Raw genomic sequence first — 20124 nt, 5'->3', positions numbered from 1 at the left:
TGTAAGGTAAGAAGTGATAGCAGATAACCAAGGCTAACACAGAAGAGAACTAACAACCAGAACAGTACAGAAGTCTGGACCCAGTTGATATAAAAGCCATGTAAACTTTAGTAATCCTTTAGTTTAGAGTATCACTATTCTAACAGAATTTACTGACTTATCATTTTTTCTTTGTTATTTTTAAATAAAGTTTTTATTGATGTCTTCTGTTTCTTACGTAAACATAGTTATCCTCAATATCCTTCCTTTTCCCCCTCCTGGAGAGCTATCTCATATAACAAATAGTATTTTTTTAAAGGGGGTGGGGGTCACAATTGATGGATACATTGAAAAAGCCTAAAAACAGATGCACTTGTGGAATTCCAGCCCGAGTGGGTTGGCTTCTCATATCTCTTCATCTGAGTCATGCAGGATTCTTATATTTTTGTTACATTCACTTTAAATTTTCCAGCATGTGGTTCTTTTTATTTGCATTGTTGTAGTTACTGTGTGTTGTTTTTCTTACTTCATTTTGAATCACCTTATAAATTTTTCCATGCTTCTATATTCATTACATATATCAAAATAATATTATTCCATTATTTTCACGTACTATGATTTGCTCAACTATTCGCAGTTCATGGGGAATTCTTTTTTTTTTCCAATTCTTGCTATCACAAAACTAACCATTCACTTTTGTGACTTACTAGATTCACATAATCTCTCCTAAGGGAATCCTGACATGTTGCATTCAACTGCTTTAACATGTTCAGTGTTTTGATAGGGTAAAGTCAACAAAAAGTAAAATAGAAGTTTATTAAGCAGTGGATGATTAATCAAAAATACCAAAAGTGAATTGTTGCTATTTTTTTTTAATATTGTTAAAAATATGTATTTGGATAAAGGCAAAGTAAGACAGGAGAATATAGGATTAAATTTTGTCAAAAACTGGTTAAAGGGGGCAGCTGGGTGGTTTAGTGGATTGAGAGCCAAGCCTAGAGACAGGAGGTCCTAGGTTCAAATCTGGCCTCAGACACTTCCTAGCTGTGTGACCTTGGGCAAATCACTTAACCCCCATTGCCTAGCCCTTACCACTCTTATGCCCTGGAGCCAATACACAGTATTGACTCCAGGATGAAATGTAAGGGTTTAAAAAAAAAAAACTGGTTAAAAATTTGGCACATATAAGGTTATCTGGAAATGAATTTATGCAAAACACCATAGAGAAAATAAAATTACAATTATTCATTATGCATTTGAGATGCTAACAGGTTGACTAAAAATAATTCCGTGCCATTGTTTTCTTTTAGAATTTTGAATATTATATAAATGCTCATACATTATAGACACTTATTGAAGTTTTTGTTGCATGACAAACTAAAATAAGATAATAAAATTAGATAATAAACTAAAGAGGGAAAAGACATTATTTGTTAGCTAATAATTATAGTAAAATTATCCATAAATGTATTTAAATGATTATGTATTCTTGCTATGTTTATTTTGTAGTTGACACTACTTTTCTTTACTTATTTTAAGTTACAAAACATGAACAGTTGCAGTTAAAGGCCATTTAGAAGAATTTTATTAACAGATTTTTATTCTGTTTTGTGTTACATTGTTGCTTTGCTTCTAGATTGAAGCACAACTGGCAGAATATCATAAGCTTGCTCGAAAATTAAAACTTATACCAAAGATTGCAGAGGATTACAAGGGTTATGACTTCGAAATTAAGTTTAATCCTGAGGCCGGTAAAAACTATCTTGTCAAATATAGGACTCAAATCTATGTGAGTATTGATATTTACATGTGTCAAATAAGAATTTGAAATTTTGTGTACTATTATTTTTTTAATTGAGGATCATAATGATTCTTTTTTTTAATCAATTAGCTCTACTTTGTGAACATAGGAGAAAATTTTTCCCTGATTATACTTTAATCTTCAAATGATATCTAAGAGATGTTAAACTTCCTACCTACCTCATGTACATCTTTTTCTCCTTCACTGAATCTTAATATATTTTTGTTTGTTCATTCATAAGAATATCCATTCTTTATTCAACAAATACCATGCATTGTATAAATTAGTTCTGGTATAGAATTGTGTATTTGGATTATTGCAATTCAAATCAAAAATTGACTTGGAAATAGTTTTGTTTTTTCATGGCTTTTTTATTTGTTTGGTTTAAGGGTATTAGTACTCTTAGTTCACACACTCACATCAGTAGTATAAATTTGATTTTATTTTGGTTTTATTTCTTATACAAAGGAAAAGTAAAGAACTGCAATAATTCACTCTTCTCAAACATATAGTTAACTTTTTGCATTTATAGCAAATCCTTTCAACTTTTCTTGAAAAACTTGGGTTAGAAAAAAGAATTGATAAAATCAGGATCTTCTCAATTTTAAGTTAATTTGATTAACTTAATATGCTACATTTCTGGAATTTAGCATATTTAACAGTTAATAGTATTTATAATAGATGAGTCACTCAGAAGTAATGACACTGATTAACACAAGCACCAAAAGTTGTCCTGATGTCTTTATTATCATACTTTAATGTATAAAAAAATTTTTCCATGTTTTGCAGATTCCACTCAAGGAGCTCCTGAACCAAAATGAAGAAGGAATAAGCAAAGTACTACATAAAAAAATGGGTTCAGAAGAGACCCTAGAACAGGTAAGTTAGGAAGTTAAGACTTTAAAAATAATAGCAATAACTCACATCTTCTATTGTACTTTAAGCTTTACAAACTACTTTACTTAAACCTGGGAGGTTAGGATGTCAGGATCAGTTGTCAGAAATAGAAAAGGCTTTAGAAAATTATTTGACAGGTCAGTTAATTCTGAAAGTAATTTTTTTTACCAGATTTCTGATGGCTTTAGAAAAGGATAAGGAAAGACAGTTTACCAATGCATATCATCACCTCTTCTATAATTTACAGTCTCAAAGCAATAGTGTCAAATTCAAAGAGAAATGGGAGCACCCTCAGCCAATACATGAGGTTCCCACCCATCAGCATATGACTTAGAAAATCACAAATTAGTATTATTTATGTGTTACTGTATTTTTATTTTGTTTATTTTGTTTTATTTTGTGAAATATTTCCCAATTACATTTTAATCTGGTTCAAGCAGTACTTGGGAGTGTTACCAGCTGCGAAGCAGCCCGAGTTTGACTTCTCTAGTCTACAGTTTTGAGAGGTTGACATGCTTAGGGGAATGTGTTTGAACCCAGGTTTTTCAGACTCTCAATTCACACTTCCTCTTATACTAAAAGTAACAGGCTATTTTATTTGGCAAATTTGAAGGAAGACCTAAAAAGGAAGACCATGTGGATTAATTAGAGATAACTAAAGGCATAGGATACAGGAAGAATATGATTATAGTTTCCCAAGGAGACCCTCACCCTGGGGCTATGAGTAATACCTCTAAAACAGGACAGGCCACCAACATCCCCTCCTAACTCACTTTACACATGGTGAAAGAGGACTAAGAGCCAAAGCAAAGCTAGAAAGAGATGCAACTTGGACTATTGCTAGGAAACCTCTAGCAAAATTGGCTTCAGGTCATGAGTAGAAGAATGATGATAGAGAACTCCTGAGTCCTGTTTCCAAGAGGAGCTTGACCATTATTGTAGCTCTGAGATCAGAGCAGTTCCTGTGTTTCAGGAGGAGGGAACCTATCCATTTTAGGCAGATCTGATTTCCCACCCCTGAGATTGCAAGCAGGGAAGTATTAAAGTTAACAAACTGGAAATCTTTACCCAAGATGAAGTGGTCCAAAGGGCAGAAGAAAACATACCTAAAGAATAGGCTGTGACAGAAAATTATAGAATTTGAAAGAACAACCATCTAGTCTAACCTATACACAAAAGGAATCCCTACTATGAAACCTTTTGAGGCAGCCTGTTCTACTTTCAAATAACTATGAGTAGAGAAAAGGGGTCAGATATAAGAAATGTTGTGGTAGTGAAAATGGAACAATTTGATAATTGATTGGATATGTGAGGCAAGGGACAGTGAAGAATTAAGAGCAAACCCAAGAGAGTAGAAGGATGGTGTTGCCTTTGACAAAAATAGTCTGGTTACCTGGTTAATCATTGAAAGATAATACATTAGATTGTTAACATCTTCTGGTGGTAGTTTTGATGATTCTTACACTCAAAATTTTTCTTCAAGGTGAACACAATGGTAACAGAAGTGAAGAGGAATGTAAAAATGTTAAACGATGAAGTCCAAAAACTAAAGGATCTTAAACAACAAAAAATTAAGGTAAGAACAAATGTCACATTACTGTTTGGCAGTGGAGGGAGGTGGCTTACCTTCCAGAAGACTTAGTACCAATTCTAAGACAAAAGGTCAATCTAGGTAACCAAGTCTTGCCCAGGGGCACACAGCTAGGAAGTGTCTGAGGCCAGATTTCAAACCAGATCCTCCTAACTTCAAGCCTAGTGCTCTCTCAACTGCTACCTAGCTGCCCTGTTGCATTACTGTTTAAAGAGAATTCATTTAAAACAGAGGCAGCATAGAGTAGTGGATAGAGTTGACCTTAGAGCCAGGAAGATCTGGGTTCAAGTCCAACCTCTTCTCCATCCTGGCTGTGTAACCCTAAGTAAGTCACTTAACTTCTCAGTGCTCTGGACAATTCCCTTAAATTCTGCATTGGGAGAAGGAATTTCCTTATATGAGAGTTCCCCTTAGCAATGAAATCAATAGCCCCACTGCCTATTACTCAAAAACAGGTTATAGTTTAACTAGCTAGTTACATCTTAGTGCCTGAAAAGTATATTAGAAAATAAAAAGTTGTTAAATCTGTGTTTCTTTTCTATGTATATCTAAGGATACAGATTCATATATAGATAGCAATATGAGTATATGTAGATAATTAAGAGTCCCTATGTAAAATTGGATTTAGATATGGTCAGACTTAAATTCATGGGGGGCTAGCAGATCAGGGTGAGAAATATTCTCAGAAGGAGGCTATATGTTGTTCCAGTTTATTCCAATGGCCACAAAGATAACTAAAGCACACTGTGTTGAAGCACTTAGAGTTTGCTTAGACATAGAAGATGCCGCAGTGATCCATGCCATTGCCAGTCATCCTGACTTGTCTTTCCTCTAAAATTCAGTGTCTCTGGAAGAGATAGTGAGGCTGTTGACTTTGTGCAACTTCACTTAAATCCAATTCAGGAGCAAGTCAATAGAGCACCGTGATGTCACTAATCACCTTTGAAAATGAAGGATAAGGGACAGCTAGGTAGTTCAGTGAATACAGAACCAGGCCTATGTAAACGAGAGGTCTTGGATTCAAATGTGACTTCAGACACTTCCTAGCTGCTGTGTTTGAACGTGGGCAAGTCACTTAACCCCAATTACCTCATCCTTACCACTCTTCTGCCTTGAAACAGACAGTATCAATGCTAAGACAGAAGATTTGGGTTTAAAAGAAAATGAAGGATGAACAACAGGTCTCAGAGTGCCTCAACCTATATCAGAATCACCTGGCAGGAACTCTCAGAATTGAATGTTAGAGAAAAATATTAATTGACCGTTAGAGAATTTTAATCTGCAACTGGATTGACAAAGCCTTCCCCAAATTTGGAATAACATTAAGATACATTCCCAGGGACAGATAGGAGGCTCAGTAGATTGAGACCCAGGCCTAGAGATGGTACTTCCTAGGTTCATATCTGGCCTGAGACACTTCCTAGCTCTGTGACCCTGGGCAAGTCACTTAACTTTTATTGTCTAGCTCTTATCACTCTTCTGCCTTAGAATTAATATATACTATTAATTCCAAGATGGAAGGCAAAGATTTTAGCCATAAAAAAAAAATACATTCCCCTTTTTAAAAAATTCTGTACTCAAAACACCAGATAAAATAAGTATTTCCATGTGATGAAGCTGAACAGTACCACATACCACATATGGTAATCCATATTAGCCCAAATATAGTGTAACATTTTTTTCTCCAATATGTACCTTTGAAAGTCACGTTTGCACTATATTTGAGCACTTCCAGCTTTGAAACCATAAGTTGTGTATTGTACACCTCAGCATATGTAAAAAGCACGGCTATCTCCTAGGGAAAATGGGAAATGCTGACCAAATGCCTCTTTGTTTTGATATTCCATCAAATGTCACCATTAATACTAAAGGTGCCAAATAAGTGTTGATTAAAGCTATTGGAGATGAGAAAACTAAAATGACCGTGATGATTGCAGTCACAGTTGATGGACAAAAACTGACTCCTTATGTAATTTTAAGGCATAAAACATTACCTAATGAAAAGTTACCATCAGGAGTGATCCTTCATGTGCAGGAAAAGGGATGGATAAATGAAGAACTTGTGTTGGATTGGTTGAATGTGGTCTGGGGTAGGCATCGGGTTTGTTACTGCATTAGAGAGGAATGTTCCTACTCAACATGTTTAAGGCTCACCTGACTGAAAATGTGAAGAAGAGAATTGCCAAAATGTACACAGACCTAGTTGTTATTTATTCCTGGAGGAATGACATTGCAATTACAAATGTTAAGATATAGTGGTTACTAAGCCATTCAAAGATCGTTTGAGGAAAGAATATAACGAGTTGATGTTGGCCAGAAACCATGAATTTACTCCATCAGGAAAAATAAAAAAAACCTTCAGTCACTGTATTAGAGAACTGGATCAAAACCACTTAGGACTCCACCAAGTCCATTGTGCTTGGATTTAAAAAATGTTCTATACCAAACAGTATGGATGATAGTGAAGATGGTGTTTTATGGGAAGAAGAGGGTGACAGTGATGACTCAAATGATGTTTCCATTTTGGGAAATGAGGAAATAGAAGATGAAGGAGAACATGATTAAATATTAGAAATAGTTTCTCAAAAGTATCTATAAAAGTAATACATATTTAATAAAAGTGTTGGCATTAAAACTTCTTTAACTTGTTTTCAGGACCTTAAAAAAACTTCAACTATAAAGTGCCTTCATTATTCGTGAGTTAAGAGAAAGTTATAATTTAAAAGGAGAAAATAAAATGGATGTTTCCTCTTTCTGAGTTACCCTTCAAAATACTTGGGATCATACTATATTCAGGGTATTATATTTGGGCTAATACAGTACTCACTTCACCTTCCAAGTATACAACAATAGGTTTTTTTTTAATATTTTATTTTTCCTGAATTAAATGTAAAAACAATTTTCAGCTTTCATTTCTTTTTTAATTTTGAGTACCAAATTCTCTTCCTCCTTACCCTGCCTTACTCACTGTCTCTCATCCTTCTCCCCTCCCTCAGGTAAGCAATCTGATAAGATTTTTCAAACATGTTATTTTCAAAGCTGAACATTGTGTTTACTACTGACCTTCTTTCAGTACCTTTTTGTACATTTTTTTTTAATACTTCTGTTTTCTTCCTCCTTGCCCCACCCTTTCCCCAATTCTGGTGCCCTTATCACTAGTTTTTCTGACTCCCAAGTCCATTATGGAATTCTTCCTCTAAGAAAAATTGATATGTGCTCATTAGAGATGAGGTTTTTATTGCCTGTGCATTTTTATGTTTTTGTGTTACATAGAAATCTCTTTATTGTTTTTACCATCATTATGAGAAAAGTAGCAGAGTTGAATTAGCTTATTCTCAAATTCAGCAGCATTTCTCTTTGACAAATTTGATAACTATTTCCTTGTCCTTTTTAAATTCTATCTTCTACAAAAATGTTATAATCCATATATGTATAGATCATTTTAGGCTACCAAGTTTACATTCTCCACCTCTGCCCCAAAATCAAACTCGGAATTTCTAATTCCAAGTATACTTTACTTTTAGAAGATAAAAAATAAGCAAAAATTTAAAAATACTATTAAAACCAGTGGAAATGAGCATTGGCTGTGGTGGGGGGAGGGGGGTAGGAAAGGGGTGGAGGTGAGAGTAAGAACATGAATCATGTAACCATGGACAATTTTTCTAAAAAATAAAAAATAAACAAAAATTAAAGCCAGGTATACTTTGGACACTGCTTTCCAAGTCTGATATTTTTACATTGAAGACACTATAATTTTAATTTATGCAATTTCTGTATGGAAAGACACCCTCATTTACAAATAAAAACTTAAAATCTACCTTCTATATGAAATAACCCAATTAGAGGCTGGAAAATATCACTGAATAAATATTAGATAATGCTACTATAATGAAATTCCAGAATTATATAGCTTCTAGAATATAAACTTCTCAGCAGAAAGTTTGATTTCCTATGTGTGAAACGTTATAACAGGCTTAACAGTATGTAACCAGGAAAGCACTTATTTCTGTAAGCTTTTAATCTTTTTAAAGAATTACTTGGAATAAATATGTAAAATGCTTGTCAATTTAAAACACTATAGTTATGATTTTATTCTTGAAGGAAGCTGAAGAGAAAGAAAGAAAATGTTCTACTGAGGTGGAGTCCCTTGAAAAGCATAAGCATTTACTTGAAAATGGAGTTCATGAAGGCCTCAGTGAAGCCATGAGTGAATTAGACGACATTCAACAGCAGTAAGTTCATCTTTTATTCAATTGAGTTTTTTGAAATAAGGGTTCTAATTTAAAATTCTGAATCTTTTAAAACTGAAATATAGTATGGATATTAACAGGGAGCAAGAAGCTATATCAAGAAAAATTTTGAAAATGGGAATACTGAACCAATTTACTTAGTATTGGGGCCAATTTTCCATCTTAATACTATCGGGATATTTGTCAAGAAGAGACATCAAATTATTTGTTATGTTATGTAAGTATAACATGACAATTTTCATTTAATTAAAACAAAACTATTAACAAGTTAACATTTTAATTAAATAAGTCATTTCTGTCAAAAGTATTGAGTAAGTAATGATATATTTAAGAGAACATCTCAGAAATACTAAGAAAAATTGATAATGGGTAAGCAAAAAAGAGTCTATACAATGGATAAAGAGCAAGAAACAATCTCTTGAAGGAAAGAACTGCACTGCTAGAAGAGAACTAGACTTCTACCACAAAGTCTTCTAAAGTGTTTTAGAATCACAATGAGAGATAATAAAATATCTAGCATAAGACTTGAGATAAGACCACTAAAGGAATCCTCAACCTCTCTCTTGACTTCAAGACTCCATTCCTTAAAAGGGGGAAAAAAACTTACTAGATCCTAGCATTCCCTCAGCTATGGTATTACTATCCCTCTTTCCTTTCTCAGGCAATTCCAAGAGATAATTATATAAACTCAGTACTTCCATTCTCCTCTCACTCCTTACCCATAGATTTCAAATATAGTTTCTGACCTCATTAGTAAATTATAACATTCTCTTTTCAAAGTTACTTTATATCCTTTTCTTACTCATCATCCTTCTCAGCCCATCTGCCTTATTTGATACAATTGGCCACTCTTTCCTGGATACTTTTCATGATATTACTCTTCTGGTGCTCCTATTTCTAACCACTTCTCAGTCTCCTTTGATTGTTCATCTACCATATTTAACTCAGAATCTTCCCCAAGTCTGTGTTCTAAGGCCTCTGTTCTTCCCTCCTGCCTATGATGGTGAACCTATGGCATAGGTGCCAAAGATGGCATGCAGAGCACTCTCTGTGGGCATGTGGCTATTCCCCTCTGCCCAGCAACCAATGGAAGCAGACGGAGCAGACAGAGCAGAACTGGAGGGGAGGACATTCCTCACTTCACCCATTTCTCTGCCCAGCAGCCCAATGGGAACGCTTCCTCCCTCCCCTGTTTGGGATTGGGGGGTGGAAGGGGGGTTGAGCACTCCATCTCTAAAAGGTTCACCATCACTGCTCAATGCTTGCTCGCTCTCTCTCTCTCTCTCTCTCTCTCTCTCTCTCTCTCTCTCTCTCTCTCTCTCTCACACACACACACACACACACACACACACACATCCACTCCTTAAATATTATTTCTGTACAATTGACTCATAGATCTTCAACTGTAGTCTCTCTCTCGAGCTCTAATCCAGAATAAATAGTTGTCTATTGAAGATATCAAATTGCCTATCCCAGAGACATCTCAAACTCATTTACATCCAAAACAGAACTCATTATTGTCCCCTCCAAATCTATCTCTCTTCCAAACTTACTGCTTTGTTAAAGATGTCATCGTCTTTCCAGGCACCCAGTTTTACAACCTTGGAGTCGTTTCCTCAATTCTTACTCTCCCTCACTTCATATATCCAAACTGTAATATATTTCTACACTTCTAACATCTAATACTTTCTCTTGATTCACACACATACCACCTTACTTCAGGCTCTCAACTCCTCTTGCATGTTATAATGGCCTCCTAATTAGTCCTTCTACAATTTAGTCCATACTTAAATGCAAATATGTGATTCCTTTCTCAACTCAAGTAGTTTCCATTTGCCTCTAAGATAAAATATAAAGTCCTCTATGTAGCTTTTAAAGCCCTATACAAGGGGGCAGCTAGATGGCACAGTAGATAGAAAGCCAGACCTAGAGACAAGAGGTCCAGGATTTAAATCTGGTCTCAGACATTTCTTAGCTATGTGACCCTGGGCAAGTCACTTAACACCATTGCCAGGTCTTTACCAGTCTTCTGCCTTAGAATCAATACTTAATATCAATTCTAAAACAGAATGTATGGGGTTAAAAAAAATAATAGAATAATATAAAATTCTTTAGAATTTTGGAGTATAAATTAATGAGATTGATAATGTAATATATGCAATTTTGAGTGGAAAGTAACATCAAATTTCCATATGGTACTTGAACACACAAGAAAATAAGTTATCTTAAATTTAACTGGGGAGAAGTAATTGTTGACCTCTACCAAGATCCTACTATACTGCTCCCTTACTCAGTCAACCCTAGTTGTTTCTCACTGCTTCTAAAATAAAACATAAAATCCCCTGTTTTTGTTATTGTTGTTGTTGTGTTTTTTTAACCCTTACCTTCTGCCTTAGGACCAATATGGTCCTAAGGCAGAAGAGTAGTAAGGGCTAGGCATTGGAGGTTAAGTGACTTGCCCAGGGTCACATAGCTAAGAAGTGCCTGAGGGCAGATTTGAACCTAGGACCTCCCCTCTCTAGGACTGGCTCTCAATCCATTGAACCACCCAGCTGCCCCCAATTCCCTATTTTTTTTAAGTCCATCCCAACCTTATCCTAACCTTGTGCTGGTGAACATGCTGGAAGGACTCCCCTCCCTCTTTCCACCACACCTGAAGACATTTCTCCCACCACTCACCCCTCTGCCCAGCAGCCCAAAAGGAGTGCTTCCTCCCTCCCCTGTCTAGGGTAAGGCAGGGGCTCACATGCCATTTGAGGATTGTAGTTTGGGCACTCAGTCTCTAAAAGGTTCGCCATCATTGTCCTAACCTGTCTTTCCGACTTAATACATCATTCTCCTTCCACAGTCTTTGATCCATCCAAATTGTAATTTTAAAAACTACATAGAGGACTTTACCATTTATCTTCAAGACAATTAGAAGTCATTCAGGTTGACTGAGGTTCATACTTAAAGGTGGGCTACATTGATGAAAGAATTAGAACAGAGATTAGGAAGCCATTATAACATGCCAGAGGAGTTGGAAGCCTGAACTAGGGTGGTATGACCCATCATCTCCTTACCTGTCTATTTGTTTTTCCCCACACCTGGAATTCTCCCTTCTAAGCTCTACCTTATTGATTTCCTCCTTTCATGATAAACTTTAAACATCACCATTAACATGAAGGGATTCCCCCAGTTGCTAACTCCTTCCATCTCAGAGTACCTTTTATTTAGTTGTTTTGTACTTATTTATATTTCTTCTATTATCATTATATATGTCCTCATTTGTTCTCCCACTAGAATGTAAGCTTCTGATGATTAAAGATTGTTCATTTAACAAATGTTTGCTGGCTGATTAGGGAACAAATACAGAGTGCCTGTACAGATACAGGAAATGGAGTGCCATATGTGAGGAACAGTTTTTAAAAACTAGTTCAACTGGGCCCTAGAGAGCAAGAAAATGAATAAATAGGATAAAGCTGGAAAAGTATGTTGAGACCAGATTGTGGAAGGCTTTAAATGACAAACAGAACATGTTATATTTGATCCTAGAGGTAATGAGTAGCCACTGGAATTTACAGAGTAATGACATGATCAATTATGTACTTTAGGGAAAATATCTTGACATTTGAGTAGAAACTTTAAGCAAGTAAACTATTAATGAGTTAGTTGACTCCTTCCAAATGAAATAAAAAACATAGCCTGAATTAGGATGCAAAAATTAGGATGAGAAATCAATGATGAAAAGGAGTTGGATGTAAGAAATATCATGGAGATAAAAATACCATTATTTGCTAATTGTTTATATATGTAAAGTGAGGGATAGAGGATAATGCTCAAACTGCATACTGGAGACAATAAGGTAATGTGATGCCTTTAATAGAAAGTTTGGTAGAGAGATAGAGAATAAGTTCTCTGTTTGACATGTTTAGTTTGAGATGTATAAAGAATATCCAGTTAGTTTAAAATAATCAATATGCAATTATTGATGTGCATACTGGAGCTCAAGAGAAAGACTAGGGCTGAATATATAAATCTAGAAGTCATCTGTATTGAGTTGAAAGAAGTGGCTTCTTCCCCTACACCAAGCACTTTTAATCATAACCTTTAATGATCTGGCACCATTTGGCAACTTTCAGTTCTGTCTTCTATTTCCATCAAGGAAATGAAAAATAGAAATTATTTGGGTGAAATTGAAACTACAGAAGCAAAAAAAAAAAAGATTGCAAAGTATCTATGGAGTACAAAGGTGGTCACCAAAAAAGATTCATCTACAACCTAGACACAGACACCTTTCCATGTTGAATAAGAACAATTTTGTTCAACTGTAAAATAGATAGACCTAAGTTAGAACTGTCCAGAAGCCTGGTACCCAGTCCCGAAGCAGTGGTATACCACTGAGTATAAGAGCAAATAGTCATATATACCTCAACAACCTTCTCATCACTATCACTAGCAAAATATAATAGGGCCCCCAGTTCCTCAGGGAGTTCCAAGACCTACCAAGAATGACAAAAATCGTGCATATAAGCAAACACCTCCTGACCCCATATATAACATGATTTTCTTTATACATACATATAATAAAGTTTAATTGATTAATTAAACAGATAGTAAGACATTGCCAACATCAAATATAGTAATAAAATACATCATAATTATACAGCATTTTTCTTTCTCTTGGGATTTGTGGGTATTCAAGGAAGACTAGCATCTCTGATGGGAGAGCTTGCTGAGCCCTTTTCAGGTCCACTTATTTACCTTTGGTGTCCACCTGGCACCAAATCCTTGCCTGTGGCTCCAAAAAGTTGTCACCACACCCAAATAAGCCATCTCAGAGAATGAACCGAACTAAATTGATGGTAACCTATGGGTCACAAACCCATTGGTGAGTTAGGCTACTTCAAGCACATGAAAACTACCTCCAGTAGAATGAGTAAATGAGAATAGTTTGTACCATTGGCCATGAAAGCAGCTGAAGCAGGCAATGTGGAGCACCTAGAGCTTGACCAGACATCAGAGATGCCAAGGTCATTCATTGTACCTCACGCCAGCCATCACCAATGGACTTGGATGTCTTTGGAAGAGAGTGAGGCCAATGATTTTGTTCATCTCTGCCTCACTTAAATCGAATCTGTGCACAAGTCAAGACTTCACTCCCAGGTGTCATAGGTCCTCTTTGAAAATCATGGACAAACAACAGCAAAAAAATCAGAATCACCTAAATTTGGATGGGGGGGGGGGGGGGGGGATAAAACCGCTCTTAATTACACAAGGAAGAGCCAGGACAGAATTATCTTTGGGGGAGGAGCTCCATCTTTAGCTGGTCTGTTGTTTACAGAAAATGTTAAGCTGGTTAGCACATAGATGTCCCAGGGGCTAGTTCCATGTGCTATATAACAACATTCTTTAAACCACACTTTTAAACCAATTCCTGCTGTGTGTGTCCAAGCAGATGCTGACCATTATAAAAATCAGTACAGCATAAAAGCAATAAAGTAGAAATCTGAGGAAATATTAATTTTTATCTTTTCATACCTTGAGATTCTTGACCCTTTGTTCCTCCATTTGAATTTTTTCTAGCTCTATAAAATATTCTTTGGGGATTTTAATTAGTTCAACACTAAATAAGTAAATTTAGGTTTCTATTGGTTCAACCTATCCATTTAAGTCCTTCTTATAACCACCAAAGAACTAGTTAAAATTCTTTTTTTTTTTAAACCCTTACTGTCCGTCTTGGAGTCAATACTGTGTATTGGCTCAAGGCAGAAGAGTGGTAAGGGCTAGGCAATGGGGGTCAAGTGACTTGCCCAGGGTCACACAGCTGGGAGGTGTCTGAGGCCAGATTTGAACCTAGGACTTCCCATCTCTAGGCCTGGCTCTCAATCCAGCTGCCCCCCTAGTTAAAATTCTTAAATGAATTAAACAAAAGTTTTATTCCATAGACGCCAGCTGGTATTACAAACAACAACTGAAGAAAGACGAAAAGTGAGCAATAACTTACAACGTCTCCTAGAAATGGTTGCTACCCATGTTGGATCTGTTGAAGTAAGTAAAAAATTTGTTGGAAAAAAAACTAAACTTTCTCTGAATTTAAAATTCCTTTGCTTAAAGTTCTATTTTCCTACTTTTAAAAAAACACTTAAAACTAATTTTTGTATTCTACAAAAAAATTTATTCTACACTAACTAAATTAGATCTTGTTCATGCCTGTGGCTTCAGTTGTAAAATAAGCATTACAGACTTTTATTTTTTTTAATCCTGGCCATCCATTTTAGAATTATTACTGTGAATTGATTCCAAAGCAAAAGAGTGGTAAGGGATGATGGGAGTTAAGTGGCTTGCCAAGGGTCACACAGCTAGGAACTATTTGAGGTCAGATTTAAACCTATGACCTCCTATCTCTAGGCAACTACCTGATCTCCCTAACCAATAAGAGGTACCACTGACAACATCCAGCAGTGGCAGATCACTGGGTTTTGATGTATAAAAATAGCTAACTCTTAAGGGTTTTACTGGTTAATGCTAAGGTTCTGGGTGGTAAAAATCTTTTAAAATTTTCTATTTCTATAAGTTTATTGAGAAAGGACAGACTAAGAATAAAATAGTTAATGGTGAGCTATAACTTCATCATGAACAAATCATTCCCAATTAATCTCATTTTCCTTTTTTTTTTTTTACTGTTACTAGACTAGTAGATCCCAAAAATGCTGTAAATATCATTTACTTAGATTTTAAATCAACCATTGATAAAGTCCCTAATACAAGACTTATGGATAAAACATAGTTGTTTAGTAAACAGGCATACATTTAAGTGGATTTAGAAAGACTTGAATAGCTAGACTCAAAGAACTGTCATTGATGGTTTATTGTCAACTTGTAAGGAGAGCTTTATTGATGTAGCCTTGGAAATTGCCCTTGTCTCTATGCTATTTGTAGATGACAAAGCTAGGAGGGTTTGCTATCACAAGACAAGATAGGGAAAAAAATCTCAGCAAGTTGAATCTAGTAAGATTGTAATGAAGATAAAAATCTCAGATTTGTGAAGTTGTTATAAACATGGCTAGGTAAGAGTTAATCTGAAGGGGGCAGCTGAGTAGCTCAGTGGATTGAGAGCCAAGCCTAGAGATGGGAGGTCCTAGGTTCAAATCCTGCCTCAGACACTTCCCAGCTATGTGACCCTGGGCAAGTCACTTGACCCCCATTACCTATCCTTACTACTCTTCTGTCTTAGAGGAAGGAAGGGAGGGAGGGGGAAGGAAAGGGAAGGGGAGATGACCTTTACTCCACTAATTCCTAATTTTTCTCTTATCTGTCTTTCTCTTGTCTTCTTTTCCAACTCTGGCCACAGTTGGAAAGAACCTTTCCCACCTCTTGGTGAATATTTATCCCCATTATCTAAAAACCAATCTAGAGGTGAGATAGACAAGTCCCATATAGCTGAGGGGTAGAAATAGCTTGATTGGACCTCTGATTATTTCCTGTGAAAACAGTTCTTAAAGGTGTCATAGTCTTTATTATATTTAGATTATAGGAAAATGGTGCAGAATTCTGTACTGGTGCCTCCAGTGGACATGGAAAATTAGGGCATTTTCCATCTAAAAGGCAGCCCATTAGAACCAATCATCCATTTTCCCATTCTCTAATTTTTCAAGTTTTAATTTTAACATGTGCAAGTTATAGCAATCAAGAATTTATAACATTTTATCTGGCTAAATTCCTTTCCCAGTGTCTCTGAATACTAAGTCCAATCCAGGCTAAGTTCTACACTCCCAGTTTAGACATTCTCAGCTGAACATGCAGCCTACTTTTGTCCCAAACCTTTAACAGCCTGGCCAATAGGGAATCACCCAGACAACTGCCTCTGTGCTGCTCCCATTGTATTTAATATTAGTATCACCCTTTTCCTGGCCTTCCAGTCAAGGATTAGAATCACTTCCCTGTCCACGTCCAGAGGCTGTTGTTTCTTCATGCACCAAAAAAAAAAAAAAAAAAAAAATCAAAATTTAGGACCTAATTCTCTTTTACTTGTCCTGAGTTTTGGAGCACTACATTTTTTCTACCACTGATTGGGGGGGGGAGGGGGGGCGGGAATCTATGCCAGCTGGGATATCTTATGCTTGGAGCCGACTTTCCCACAGTTATAGCCAGATGAAAGAGTCCTCAAAATTCCTGACTAGCTAAGCCAGTTGTTAAAAGGAAAATTCTTTTAGGCTTTTACCCTGATTAATAAAGCAAAAACAAAGAAAATTAAAATGAGTTTATTAAAAATATATCAAAGTAAGGGCCAGCTAGATGGCTCAATAGATAGAAAACCAGACCTAAAGATGGAAAGTCCTAGATTCAAATCCAGCCACAGACACTTCCTCCCTGTATGACCTAAGACAATTTTTAACATANATATATATATATATATATCCCTAATATCTCTTCCCAACCCATATACCACACTATGCCCCTATCTTTGATTTTACACACTAGAATCTATTTCTCCTTCTGTCTTGTAGAATGTAATAATATGTTTAGACTAATATTTTTTAGGTCTGTAATTTGTTTTTTCTTTGTGCATTTATTGGTTTTAAATTATTAACAATTTAATTTTTGTTTTCTCTAGAAGCACTTTGAAGAGCAAATTGTTAGAGTAGACAAAGAGTGTGAAGAATTCATTGCCGAAATTTCCTTGAAAAATATTAAAGAAATCGTAGACAAGTACAAAACGAAAGCTTCTGTTATCTCTTCCAGTGAATGAAAAAGAAATGCAAATTATTGTATTAACAGATGAAGACTTCACTTCTTAAGATATGTCAATGCCAAGTCTTTTTTTTTTTTGACATGACTACTTAAATAGTTTTTTTTAAGTGTCTCATTCCAAGTATCAGTATGCATCAGGGGTAGAAAGTAAGTTAGAATTTTTACTCCCTGCATTTTTACTTACCAACCTGTATCTTTCAGTCATTACTGAATTTATTTTCTAAGTGTTAATCCACCAGTATATTGTATTCATTCATCTTTCTTTATTCTTGATATTCTAGACTCTCCAAAAGACTATTAAAGAATGAGCATGTATTTCTATTTACAATTTAAATTATTCAAATGAAAAACCATATGCTGTGGCCTTCAGAAAAATCAATGGAAGGAAGAAATGCAAAAATAATTGCCAAGAGTTTTTCTTCCTTCCCCTATGATATCATATTCAGTTTAGAATTTTTGCATCATCATCTACAAATATGGCCACTGTGTACATATTATTAGGCACTACAAATATCAATTGGGCTTAAGCCATTAAGAATTATATATTCTGAGGAACTTAAAATCTTTAGTTAAAGACTTATGATTCGATGAACTAATTGTTCTTCCTCCAAATGAGTATGGTTCATATATTGAAACATGTATGGATCTTATTTATAAATTAGACAGTAACACTCCTGTGGCCTCTGAATTCATGATGGCAGTACTCTCTTAGGACATTTATTCTTAGTGTCTAGGTTAATAGATCTCAATAATTGCCTATTATGTGAAGAGCTCTATCTCATTGTATTGAGTCAAAGTAATCCTAATTGGGTCTGTGATAAAATCATATCTCGTCATACATTCTAGTGCTGTAGTGTTGGTAACATTCAAATACTCAATTTGGCCAATAGGGCCAAATTCTATTCAGGCATTTATCATCACTCCCCTCTTTTCACCAACCCTACCTCCCACCACGATCAACTAGGAACCCTACATTACTTGAATAAAGATTCTGCAAAGGCAGATTGATCTGTTTTACAAATAGAAAAATTATAATATTTTAAAGGATCCACTGAGAATTGTCACAAACTACTTGAATGTTATAAAAATTTAGCTCCATAGCAGCTTCATGAAGTTGTTCGGCCAGTAATCTCCAATCTGTATAATCTCTGTCCTGGATAGCTGATAGCTTCAACTAAAAACTCAAAGACTGTCAGCCCAAATTTTTGAGCACCCACCTTACAGTCCTTAATAAGGGATATTTTTCCTAATATTATGTGGAAGGTATACTTGTTTTACTATAAGTCCATACATAACTTTTTATTTTGTGTGTGTCTGTCTGTCTGTTTATATATATATATATATGTATATATATATAGTATATCTATTTTGAGGATCCCTAAATAAATGTTTTTGAGATTTCAAGATGAATGTACTTATTACTTTTAATATTAGAAATCTAATTAAGTAAATAAAGAAGATATTTAATGCCTTAATGAAACAATTAATAAATGAAACAGTATTATTAACCATCTATATGTGCCAGGCACTGGGGTATAATTGAATTACAGATAAAATGAGGGAGACAGTCCTTGCTAATAAGAGAAGAATGTTTTTATTTTATTTTTTTAATTTCATAATAATTCTCATTTTTTATTGTTGTTATTTGAAATAAATTCTTCACATTTCCCATCCCTCCATATTGATGCATTTCCTTAATAAACTACCTTTCAAAAGAGAGATTGAGTGGCTAAAATATCAATATAACAGAAACTCTTCTGCTAGTCTCATAATCCAAAAAAGTCACTGTTAAAAGTCAGGGTATATAACAAAATCTTTCTAGAAGCACTTTTTGTGGCAGAAAAAAATTATAAACAAAGTAGATGCCCATAAATAGGGGAAAGGCCAAATACATTATGGTACCTAAATATTTGTGCATCTGTAAAATGAGCTAGAGAAGAAAATGACAAGCCACTCCAGTATCTATGCTAAGAAAATCCCAAATGGGGTCATGAAGATTCAGATGCAACGGAAAAATGACTAAACAACAAAACCTAAATGTAAAGGAATAGTAATTAATGTGCAATAAAGAACAAATAAACATGATAGAGAAAATGACAAAATGGATGTAATGAAAAGGAAAAAAAATCACAAAATAATTGAAACTGAATTTTTGAAGCATTATAATGAGCAAAGTTTGGTTCCCTAAACATGCCATGAGAAGATAACACACTCCTCCAGAGGGAGCTAAGGTATATAAGTGCTAGATTTGGAATCAAGAAGGCATGAGCCAGTGTAACTTCAGACACTAGTTGTTTGACCTTGGACAAGTCCTCTAACCTCCATTTGCCTCAATTTCCTTAAATATAAAATGAGGATAATAATGATATATACTTTGCCAGGTTTCTGTGATGATCAAATCAGATAATAGTATAAAGTGCTTAGCATATTGCCAGTCACATCCTAAATAATAAATACCTACTCCCTTTCCATACTCCTTTGCAAAGAAAGAAAATAAGATTCTTGGATGTGAAAAACTACATTGAAAAACAAAAATTGTCATATCCAATCTATTAGATTGGCTAACTTTTTTCCTCTATTTCCTCTCCTCTTTCTCTTCAAAATGGTGTGATTTTTTTCATTTTTTATTTAATTAACTTAGAATGGTTTTCCAGGGAGGAATATTTTTAGACAAAGGAGACAGGGAAAAAGTCATGAGACAACTGATTGATTTGTCCTTTTTTTTTTTAATGGTAAGGTTGATATTAAAGGGCAACCAGGTGGCATAATAGATAGAGCACCAAGCTAAGAGTCAGGAAGGTCTGAGTTCAAATGCAGTCTCAAATAGTAGCAAATCACTGAATTCCTATTTAACTCAGTTCCTCATCTGTAAA

At 35.1% G+C, this 20124-nt stretch overlaps 1 protein-coding gene across 1 annotated transcript in view; it reads left to right on the top strand.

Annotated features, from left to right (window-relative positions):
* The window catches only part of LOC123253443 (kinetochore protein NDC80 homolog), a 22750-nt gene extending 5501 nt beyond the window's left edge, over positions 1 to 17249 (top strand). Inside the window, exons 2-7 of the mRNA XM_044682637.1 lie at positions 1616 to 1768; positions 2570 to 2659; positions 4161 to 4253; positions 8370 to 8500; positions 14446 to 14548; positions 17115 to 17249. Coding sequence (XP_044538572.1) covers positions 1616 to 1768; positions 2570 to 2659; positions 4161 to 4253; positions 8370 to 8500; positions 14446 to 14548; positions 17115 to 17249 — 705 coding nt within the window. The remainder of the gene's footprint in view (positions 1 to 1615; positions 1769 to 2569; positions 2660 to 4160; positions 4254 to 8369; positions 8501 to 14445; positions 14549 to 17114) is intronic.
* Positions 17250 to 20124: the final 2875 nt, after the last annotated feature.

This window comes from Gracilinanus agilis, chromosome X (genome assembly GCF_016433145.1).
Source record: "Gracilinanus agilis isolate LMUSP501 chromosome X, AgileGrace, whole genome shotgun sequence".
Taxonomy (NCBI): Eukaryota; Metazoa; Chordata; class Mammalia; order Didelphimorphia; family Didelphidae; genus Gracilinanus; species Gracilinanus agilis.
This window is presented reverse-complemented; position numbering and strand designations above follow the sequence as displayed.